Below are 11657 nucleotides of genomic sequence, written 5' to 3'. Positions count from 1 at the left end.
TGATTTTTGAACATTTTTTTCCAGAACCAATTCTTCGCTCTAGAACTGTGTGTCTGAAGCTGACATGAAGGTTGCATTTTCTTCAGGGGCATCATGGTCTTAATTTTTACAGTCTTACACAGTTGTGTTGTTTTGGCCTGAGAATGGTTAATTTTCTTACTTAGGAGCTGACAAGCACATCTTGACATGTGCTGTGGTGCCATGTGCACACTTGTAGTGTTATTCTCCTCGGCAGAGGAGTATTCTTGACTCCAGAGATTTTCCGTTTGACTTGAGGCAATGGAGAAAAACACAAATAAACACCATTTCCAAGAGAGCACAGGTTAAGATTTGCAACAATATAGGTAACTTCACAGAACATCCTTCTGAATTTCTGATGTACAAAGCCTCATACCCTGAGGGAAAACAATATGGAACAACAATTCAGGAAACAGTAACTCACATTGTGTGAAGGACAAAAAGCTGGATTTGGAGACAGCTGAGGATCTGTCAGTGGTGAGCACCTCCAAGTATGCTCTTGTCAAGCAAAAAGAAACACAGGCATCACGCCTTGAAAGCGGAGGAAATCTTTGTAAACTCTATTTCAACATTGTTTCTTTAGAAAGATAGAGCAGTGTATCTCCAGGCAGCTTTTATGCTCTTGAAATGATTTGGAGGGAATACTGAAATAGTTAATAAATTTGATGGAAAACAGCTATTATAACAGTAAACAGATACCATGATTATGAATTCTATAAAAATTAATTGCTCATGATTCAGCTATTGCTCATAGCAGAACTGATTAACAGCACGAGGGATTGCCTGCTATTGGGTATAATGCTCCATGTTGCTAACATTAGTTGTTTGATGCTGACTACATTGCAGCAGTTATTCACTCACTAAGTTTGCTTGTTGTAAAATTTGAAATCACAAACAAGGATAACGTCACAAGGAAATGAGCAGAAATCATACGCCTTAAAATGTTCCCCAAGACCAGTTATACCTTCTCTACAGATATGCCTGAAACTCATCTGAATATTCACAATCTCAGTAAGCAAGAAAAAGCCCCAACCCCCAAACCAACAAAGTATATAAGAATCAAATTCCCAGGTTAATCCCTCCATCAAAGTAAATTTGTGCCAGCGTCCTCTAGCCCAGCTTCAGCATGGGAGACCATCCCTGCAAGTGAGGGGCAGCCAGGAATGGCTTCAGGATTCTGAATCAAAATCTGCTCTTACATTTTGTTTGGATATCAGCTGGCAAGTACTGAAGGTCACAAATCACAGCTGTATGTTGTTTCTGAAACATGGCATTTCATACAAAAACTGCCACACGAAATTCTCTGCCTGTCATGATGGCGAGTCTTCCATGAGAAAGAAAAAGACACACATGGCTTTCCATGAGGAGCTGCCCAAAACAACACAGGAGAGCAGGGAATCCTCTGCTGGCTTTATATCCTCTGTGTCCTAGTTTATCTGAGTCTTTGGTGAACCTCTCATAAGAGCTAAAAATGGACCTGAGTAAAGCTATTGTACTATTTAAGCATTTTGACTATAATTTGAGCATTCTAACATACATTAACATTAAAAAAGACAAGATTAATTTGTCCTATAACCTGAAAACTTCTAGAAACTACAGTATTACCTTAAAACAGTGAAAAGAAAGAGCTGTTTGGTTAATAATACAGAACTCCAATGCATAGAATGAAAAACAGAAACAAAACCAGTAAACGTACACAAAATCAATACACTAGTCTGATGCAAAAATTTTATTTTGTATATTTTTCCTGCTGCACAAGATCACTGTGCATACAAATGGTTATTATATCATAGTCAAAGAGGTATTATATCTTCATCTGAAATATAAAAAGTACGTAAAGGAATACATTTAAGTGAAAATCACAAATGGAAGAGATCAAAACAGCAAAAACAAGCAGGAATGCATAAAAGAGAGTGTGTTTTGAGGAAAACAGATATAATAATAATGCAGAAAACCAAGGGTAGCAGAATTTACTACAGCTGCAGTCCACATGCATTAGTGGACTTACAATCTTTACTGAAGAACAGAAATCTTCTTTCTTGCTGTTTTATTACCTTGGCAACATATCCTCCATGTCAGCAATTACATAGGAGACAACAGTCCAAACAGCAGCACAGAGATTCATCTGGTTTGGATCCTGAACTGTCATCGTGTCCCCTTGAGAATGATGAAACCAGAAGTATTTATTGATGTCATTACGCAAGCTGGCACCTACAGAGAAAAATGGGCAAAGTTCCCTTACAGGAATACAAATATTTAAAGAGGAATATAAACTTGAATCTATTCCTTGGCTGTTAATGATTAAAGCCACATGCAACTGTATAAAATTCATAATACATTTGAAATAAAATAACTGTACAGAGCCGTACCATGTGCAGTTTGTAGGTTTTAGGTTAATTGACTTGTGTGAGCATGAGGCAGCAAAAATTCACACTGGGGAAAAGCCAAGCTTCCCCTGGGAAACTCGTTTCCTCAGCAACAGTATGCATCCATTTTCTTCTGAAACTAACAGAGTTCAAGCAGGAAAATCCCTACAGTAACTCCACAGCAGCGCTTCCCCTGTTCTCCACCGATGAGTTACGACTGATATGAATCCTTTCCTTGCTGTTAGTTGTGTTGGGGAACACTTTGGAATTTGCTTCTGCTTTTGAGCCCCTCTACATTACAAGGATGTGCTGTTTCAGAACAAGTTTCCAGATAATCTGGGGTATCCCAGGTAGCCCAGGACTATGATCCTCTCACAGTCAGGAGTCCTCATCAGCTGGGGCAGAAGTAAGTTGAGTGAAATCCTAATTCTTCCCATTCAAGAACAACTGATTTCCTCTGGGACCACAGGGGCAGGGAAAGAACTACTTTTCCCCAAGCCAGCTGGGTTCAGGGAGCCCAAATAAATGATGCTTGCAAGGCATCACTCAAGCAGACCAAAGACAAGATGAGCTGGAGAAGCTGCTATCCAACTAGGAGCTGCTGCAGAGATGCTGGTAGAGGATTATTGCCCCAGCTATTCTCTGTTCCAGTACCCACTGACCCTCTCTAACCCCCTATTCCCTTGAATTTCCTTCCTTCCCAGTTCATTGCCTCTCCTCCAGTTTTATCAGCCTCCATCAGCTTTGTTGTAATGTCAACAACCATTCCACCATTAACAGAATTCCACATCAAATTTTGATATCAAGTAAATTTCATATTTTCCCCCACCACACTCATTCACTGCTTGCAACTCCTTTGCATTGATTCCTTTGTCCTGCTCCCTGACCAAGGCTAGAAGGTGCACAGCTCCCAGGGAAGGACTCAGCACAAGACCCACTCCTTTCTTGGTCTACAAACCCACAGAACTGTGTGAATTCACAAGTAAGAGCTATGGGCTCCAGGCAGAAACATGGATTGAGGATACTCCTGCCATGCCAAGTAAGAAGGAAAAAAGGACTGTTTGACTGTTTGACTATAAAGATGAAGTACATAAATTATTGATATATTTATTTACTTGCAGTGGAAATCAGTATCAGATGAGGAAGGCTTTGATAAACTCATGTGTGCTTGTAAGACTTAATGTTATGATTTTTCTTGGTTTTCCTGAGGTGCCTGAAGCCTTTGAAGAGAATGAAAGCAAAATTTCCCACAGCATAACTGTACATCCTATAATACATATCTTTTGATCACTCAAACAATCACTCAGAAGAGTCCAGCTCTCCCTGTGGGTAACAGGCATGTTTCTCTTGCTGTAATGGGGACTGACTTGGATGGCTCAGTTCACTGCTATTTTAGAGAAAAGGAACAGAAAGTTAATGTATTTTAATTCCACCCAAGGTGAAGATCCCTTCATAAGAAGGACGATAAGCACAAAGACCAAATGCTACAGCATAAGGTTGTACAGTATTGTGATTGATTTTATTTTTAAAAGCTCTTCTTGTTCTTAAAGGACCTGTTTGCTCCTGACTTGAAGTATTGCAATCCTGCAGAAGTCACTGGGTAGGTTACATGTGCTGAATTATGTTCTAACAATTTTAGCATTAAATTGATGTCAAGTTATAGGCACTTTTAAATTTTTCTTCTAATCCTTTTAAATATATGCAATCTTAAAAGGATTGAGCAATGATAAATCCTTTAACTGACAGACTTCTGCACTATGGACACGTTACAAGTTAAGCTGTTGAGGCACCCCATTACTGTTTTTGAACACTTCTGTGAGACTCAAGACAAAAATTGCCCAGATTTTGTCATAGAAATTTCACTAATCAGAATAAATATGGATTTACAGAATAGCACTTTATTCCTGTGAGTGGAACTAAAAAAAAACACCCTTTGCTTTGTCATGTTTAACTCTCTGAAACACTGGAAAAGTTTTTTTTTTTCTCTCTGACTTGATTTTATAAATCAGAAAATTATCAACTTTGACATCAAGCAAATTATTACTGTGCAAGAAAAGCAAAAGGTTCTCAAACTGGTCATGCTGTCTGCATCATGTTGTGGGTTAGCATTGAAACTAGTGACCGGCAAACATCTTGAGAGACTAAGGAGAAGACCCTAAGAAAGTAGTTTTATCCTCTTTAATTAGAAACTGAAGTGAAAATCCATGTTCTTGGCCTTGAGCACAATAAGAGTTTACACCTGAGGGCTTCACACAAACCTCTGGACATGAAGCACTCTGGGGCACAGACTGCAAGAAATTTTCATTGCAAGGAAGTCTGCTGCTTGAAACTTGACACTGCTCCATGCTGATGTCAGCTGCCTGCAGCCATCTCTGCTGCCAGAGGTCACCAGCTCAGTGAGACACTGACAGTGCCCTTTCTCCAGTAAATGCATCCAGGGCTGAGACCAGCCCTTGCAGACGACCATGGAGCGGGAAGTTCTGCAGGGTCCTGCAGACTGCAGTCATGTTGGGTTACCTCAATGAAGTCCACAGGGACCATCGGCCTCTTTTCTAAAAATCTAACAGAAGCAACACTGTGAGCACAATTTTTGTTGTTTTGTTGTTATGTAACATTTGTCTCAGGAACAACAGTCAATGACAAATGGTGGCTTATTTTTACCAAGCTAGGAGTCAAGTCACAGACATGAGGAGCCATGGCTCACAGACCTATAAATTATTCACCCATGTCCATGCTAGCCACCTAGAAAGGGAACAGCATACAGCCTTGAAAGAGCCCATAAACTTTAATTAAGTTATGTATGTGTGTACCACGTATATAATTCTGATTTCCAGGTGGAAACAATACTTGAACAGAAACCTAGAGATGGGCTAGGTGCTGCACTGTCACATTTCATGCACTTTGCTCTTTTTCCTGCGTTTGCAGAGCAGCCATAAAGAAAAAAAGGTGATGTTTGCCAAACTACCCTCTTTAATTGTCCTTTTCCAGTCTGTTCACTTTTACAGTGATGTAAGTCACATGAGGAACACTGCTGACCAAAAAGGAGATCAGTGAGAAAGTGCTTCTAGCTGGATATAATAGGTGCTGTGGCATGAAAAAAGGGAATGTTAAAAACTGCTGCCATAAATGCTGTACATATTACTTGAATGCATCAAAAATACTGGAAATTAAAAACTGAAGAAAAGTAATAATTTACAGCTTCAATAAAATAATACAAAGATTATTCATAGCACCATTACAAGGTGATAGAAAAAACCCTCTTCAGCACAGCTTAGTTACCTAATTTAATGCATGCTATTGCATCAGCAGCTATCTAGTGCCACTGGTGATCCCCAAGGTCAAACACTAGGACAAGTTGCCCTGAGAGGCTGCAGTGCTTCCATCCTTTGAGCTATTCAAAGCCTGACAGAACATGGACCTCAGCAACCTGCTGCAGCTGACCCTGCTTAAGCAGGGGAGTCGGACTAAGTGAGCTCCAGGGGTGCCTGCCAAACTCAGCCATTCTGTGGCACTCTAACCCAGGGTGCCTTGGGTCTTTCAGACATCTCTTAGAATTCACACAACATAAAAAATTTTCTTCAATTCAAGTTCATTCTTCTCTTGAACTCATTTGATGATTCTCTGCATAAACAGCTATGTCATGCTTGGTTTGATGCACTGCAGAAGGCAGGGAAAAGCAGCTGCTTTGGTAATTCATAGTGACCACGTATTCTTAGCAATCAACTATGATTACTAAATGAACTTGATGAAAACACACACACATTGAGGAATTCTGAAAAACATTCCATCCCTTCTAGCTTCTGATCTCAGCATGAAATGCCCAATGCAAGCACTCATTAGCTGATGATAAGGATATTATTTCCTTACAATATGTTCATATAAAACACCGGTTCTTCACACATTAATAAACTGACAAAGGTCTTATTGCCAGCTTAAGAAGATGAAAAGCTGCTATTGAGATAAAAGGAATGATGGGCATGTCAATGATGACCATTGCTTCTTGTCACTCTCTGTCAGGCACTACTGCCTTCATAAGAATGCTGTCATAACTAGAATGAAACTATTGCCAGATATTTAAGCACTCAAATTACTGTCATTTGTGAAAAAAAAAATGACTGGAAAAGCAGATAATGATTATCAGAATGATTACAAAGGCAGTTTCCATAAAAGTGTGTTCCATAAAACACAGATATATTCAATGGGGAAAGCATGCAAAGCATGCAGTAACTTCAGTCATTTTACATCTTAAAACATTTTGCATAACACTCCTCCCTACATTATCTTTCTTTTCTTTTTATACCCTGAACAGCATTCAATTGCCAAAGGAAATCAAATGTGAGTTGTGGAGTCAGTACACGTTTGCTACAGAGTCCTATCAATAGCTTCCCAGTTGTCTTTGCTTTCAAGTGAACCTCACAGCTATGCCGTGAATCTTTCAGATACAATGGGAAAATGCCCACTGTCTCTGTAACTTCTCTTGGGTGTCCTGGGTCTTCAATATTACAGCTGGATCTCTGGGATACTGACCTCTGCATGATGCTGCTTTATACAGTGAAGTTAATACACTAATAATTTATAAAAAAGTGTGTAACTTTTTCAGGTTTCATTTTATAGCAGTCCCTAGAGGACCTGACAGAATTGCCACTCTGTTGTTTTATGTGGTATAAATACACCTCTCCAAAGAGAAAAGACTCCAGCTCAGAAGAACATACACTCTAAACAGACAGGAGGACTGAAGGATGAAAGGGGCATGCAGAGATGAAACAACAGATTCATTTTCTCACAGCAGCTGAGAAAGAAATAGATGCCAGACATCTGAGCTGAAGCCAGTGTCCTATTGAGTAAGCTGTACTACCTCCTAACAGCAAAGTTGGAAATGCCTTACTTAACAAGGCATAATTTGCTCAATGTTTCCAAAAGTTTACAAAGAGAAAGGGGTTATAACATGGGCTTTGCTTGCATCTTCCAAGTACCTGTTTGAGCTTCACCTTCGTGTCAAGACAAACCTACATGCTATTAAAGGTATTGCTTGTAGTAAGATGTCAAGACATCAGATGCCTGACCTGAAACCTTATTTTTATTTCTGCAGTGATTTTCCTGGCTATAAAAGACAGATTCCTTTTTTCCTCCCCATCTATTAAATACTGCTTTTGTTTCCTTTTGTTGTTTCTGTTTAAGAAACAGGTAAAAAATGCTTTTACTTAATTTTCAAGTTTATTCTAATCTCAGACCTTTTTCATGCCAATGACACTATTTAGGAATGTACTAAAAGTCTATAATGCCTTAAAAATAAAGCAAATCCTGATGATTTTGAAAGGTCAAAACTTCAGGGCGGAAGTAAGAAGACACATGGCTTTTCCTTCAAAGGATAGGTGCCAAAGACCTACAAAAGGAAAAACTGATGAAAGAAAGGAACAGGAACACAATTTCTCATTTTATTTTCATTTTATTTTTGTGCCTTCCTAAAACCCAACAAAGTCACAAATCTCAAATGGTCAGGGAGTAAATCTGCTGCAATGGTAGCTGTGTTTAGGATGGGCTGGCTGGAATGCTCCACAGGTACCTCAACATCTCCTCTGCTGCAAGCCCTGTAGAGTGCTTGACTGCTTGTTTTAGGTGTTGGACAGATGTTTTGTGTGCTGTCCCTGCCTAACTTCAGTCTGCAGAACTACTACTGTAATGAAAACCAATTATTGTGGGCATCTCTTGCATGTATTTCAGTGGTTATATTAACCTCTTCCTTTGTGGATAACCTGTAGCTGACAGTTGGCTCTAATGCCAATTATTTCATTATCCATTTTCCAAGTAAGCAGAGGGAATGGAGAATGCTAATGCTGTTTAGTGGGGCACTGACAGCATTAGTTTTCTTCTCACTTAGTCTCAAATGATGAAATTGCAGGCTAAGTTGCTTGAGTTTCATGGCTACCGACACTGAAATAGTTTCCAGTACAGAGCTTATAAATGACATCAGAAGCCCTGCTGTTTCACCTCCTGAGTTGCTCTCTCTTTAAAATTCATGATTCAAACAACAAGACAGAGGAAAAGCTTTCAGGAGGTTGTTTCAGTGACTAATTAAATGAGACTACAGTATAAGGGAGGCAATACGAAGTTTGCATTAGTTCTTGTTTTGCTTAATACAATTCAGAATTAGTCCTGTGGATACACTAAACGGACTAAATTACAGCTCATGATTATCACAGTTACTTTTGCAATGCATTAACCTTTCACTTATTGCATCAGAGGACCAGTGACAGCGGGTGATCCAACCTAAACTTGCATGAAATGCTATGAAATGAGGTGCCAGGGAAGGAAGCAGTTCTACTTCATAGAGTACAGGCTGACTAGACTCTAAAATAATATCCTAAACAGCCCTTGACTGGGAAAAATCCCACAAAACCCCATATAAATCTTCAACAGTAAAAAGCAATGGAAGTTCTTCCTCCATTCATCCAACCTCCATCTTAAATTGTCAAGGTTCTTTTTTTAATAAAAAAAGAAAAAAGGGTAAGTCTCCCTAGCTGGTGCTGCCTAATCATGACCCACTTGCAGGTTCACTCTCTGGGATGGAGAGATCCTCCACAGGCCCACTCATCACTAATTTTGGAACCTATTTATACTTCTGCCCACAGCTCCCTGTGGCAATGCATGGTGTGCCTGAACATTTCCTGTGGGCTCAGTACAGTTCTCACTTCGTGAGCTGTAGGAGCAGCACCCTCCATTTTTTCATTCAGCTTCCTACCACTGGTGGCTTAATACAGTTTAATCACACCTAACTCAGCAGCTGTTTCCCAAGCTGAATAATCCTCCTCTTGCAGAAACTATTCAGTATCTCTTCAGGCTTCTGGTGATTCTTCTTCTCCTTTTCCTGACTTTGTTTCACCATTTCTGAGATGGGAAGCCCAGTACTGCCTGCAAACACCAGCACGTGAATGGACTCATGAGGTGACTGCAGCACACCGCGACACATCTCTTAAGCTTCCTTCCTTCCTTCCTTCCTTCCTTCCTTCCTTCCTTCCTTCCTTCCTTCCTTCCTTCCTTCCTTCCTTCCTTCCTTCCTTCCTTCCTTCCTTCCTTCCTTCCTCCTTCCTTCCTTCCTTCACTGTTTTTTACCTTCCCTGGGTATTAACTTGACAATTTCAGACAATTATCCACAGTGATTCCCAGATCATTCTTCTTGAAGATAACATGGGTCCTGTTGCTCTGTATCCACAGTTCCTATACTGCATCACTTCACATTTATTGACACAAAAATGTCACTGCTTGTTGTGTTCTTTATCTATTTTCTACTATAAGATTTCTGTCACATTTTCACAGTCAGCTTTAGTTTTGATATCAAATATTTGAAGTAAACTTTGCCAACTTGCTATCCTTGCTGTTCACTCCCTCTGCAGCTAACATGGAGTTCTGTGAACATCCAAAGTGACAAAAAGAAGGTGACTGAGACTTTCTCCATTAAGAAGACTGACAATTTATTTCTACCTTTTTAAAATCAGGTATTTACCACAAAGGAGGAAAATACTTCTCACCTCACAGTACCATCTTCCTCTATAGTCTTTGATCCAGGGGCTTTTCAAGACTCAGCTAAATTTCACTGACCAGATCAAGCCACAGAAATGGTTACAAACTCTTCTGAAAATGCTTTGCTAGACTGGTGAGGCATGACTTCGCTCTTCCAAAGCAACATGGACTCTTGAATTACTTTTGTATTTTGTGTTCTGGCTCTGTGACCACACTGGCTAACTAAAACACAGATCCCTGTTTAGGGGACTACAGCATATAAATTTAGATACATAATGTAGGTACAAAATTTAGGTACATAATCATGTATTATATGCCTGTTTATGTTTGTAGATATTGTGTATATTTTAATATAATTTACTTAATTTTTGGTTTCTTTAAAATTCTGTATATACCTACATATGTTATGCAGAGACTACTTAAAAAGTTGATAGCTGTAAAAGTGATTGTTGGATTTATAAATCCCTTACATTTTGAGTTCTTTTAAACACTGTAAGTGGAATGAAAGTCATTGCAAAATCAGCAGTTTCTCTAATTTAGAATTATTTTTCATGTGTTTGTTTACATCTCAGCTCAGTAAAGCAGTTAAATATTGAGTTGAGCATGTGATTTATTTTAATGTCATTAAGTTTTAAATGTCACACAAAAGGGTCAAGTGAATACAGGGACCCATTTGAACCACCTTTTCCTGACCAAATGCATTTCTCTGTTTCTATCTGTATAACTGCACCATGTAGCTGACATTATAAGGTTGCTTAGAAACCCAAACTATTGAAGTGCTTTCTTCAACCTTCTCTGCTAGTCAAAGACCCTCCTGCTAACACCCTGTTCCAACTACCTCCAAAATCACCCCAGAAAAGCTGTGGAAAGAGACACCCCCTAGACTGTTTAAAAGTCACATCTGGGGAGAGAGAACCATGAAAATGACCCATCTGTCAAGAATTTGAGTAGTATTTCTGTTTGCCGTAATTGTCTGCATTCATTTGCATTTTCAAACCATTCAAGAAGCTTCCTTGTATTTTACAAGAAATGGAACTATTTCCTAAGCCAAACTCACAAACCAATTTAAAGCAAGCCTTCAGGTCTGCTTTTCCAGAGGATGCTGGAGACAGAGAGGAAACACACGGTTCTCATTTGCTGTAGCCTTTGCTCCTCTATACGATTACAGCTGGATGTTTATTCACAAAGTTCCTGTAGGAGCCTTCCCACCAAGTAGCCCACTACTAGAAATGCCAATGGTCATGAGACCCAACTAAGCAGAGCTCCCTTCTGCCCAGATGGTGGTGAAAAGATTCAGTTAATGAGCATCCTAGTGCTTAACTAGTTATGAAAAAAAAATCCCAAACCACCAAACCAATCATCCAATTAAAGTAAAGCACATCCTAAGCACACTACAAGTCTGTTGTATTTTACATCACAGAAATCAAAACTGCATTTATTCAACCACACCCACAGGATGAGCATGGTTTTACTGTCTCTATTTTTGCACTCCACTGAGACTATCAAACTCTTCAAGTTCATGGTGGATTTTAGATGTAGGATCATTATACAATGCTGGAAGAATATATTTAGATGAAGAATATTTAGATGTAGGATCATTATACAAAGCTGGAAGAATACACTATGCCTACAACAATAAAATATAATTCAAAATATCTGTGGTTATTTGAGTAATGCATACTTGAGTTTTAAACCAGTAAGTTATTTCATAACATGTTAGATGCTCCAGATATTGGTGATGAAATATCTTTTGCA

The 11657-nt window shown here is 39.2% G+C and overlaps 1 protein-coding gene across 2 annotated transcripts in view; it reads right to left on the bottom strand.

Annotated features, from left to right (window-relative positions):
* Positions 1-1750: 1750 nt before the first annotated feature.
* CPQ (carboxypeptidase Q) overlaps positions 1751-11657 on the bottom strand; it is a 147377-nt gene continuing 137470 nt past the window's right edge. The window contains exon 8 of one of the 2 annotated variants that reach the window (XM_041413021.1): positions 1751-2229. In XM_041413021.1, the coding sequence (XP_041268955.1) occupies positions 2069-2229 (161 nt within the window). In that variant the 3' untranslated portion in view covers positions 1751-2068. The remainder of the gene's footprint in view (positions 2230-11657) is intronic. The other variant, XR_005953278.1, reaches the window with a different exon arrangement.

The sequence above is a fragment of the Onychostruthus taczanowskii genome, unplaced genomic scaffold (genome assembly GCF_017590055.1).
Source record: "Onychostruthus taczanowskii isolate IOZ18803 unplaced genomic scaffold, ASM1759005v1 scaffold4, whole genome shotgun sequence".
NCBI lineage: Eukaryota > Metazoa > Chordata > Aves > Passeriformes > Passeridae > Onychostruthus > Onychostruthus taczanowskii.
This window is presented reverse-complemented; position numbering and strand designations above follow the sequence as displayed.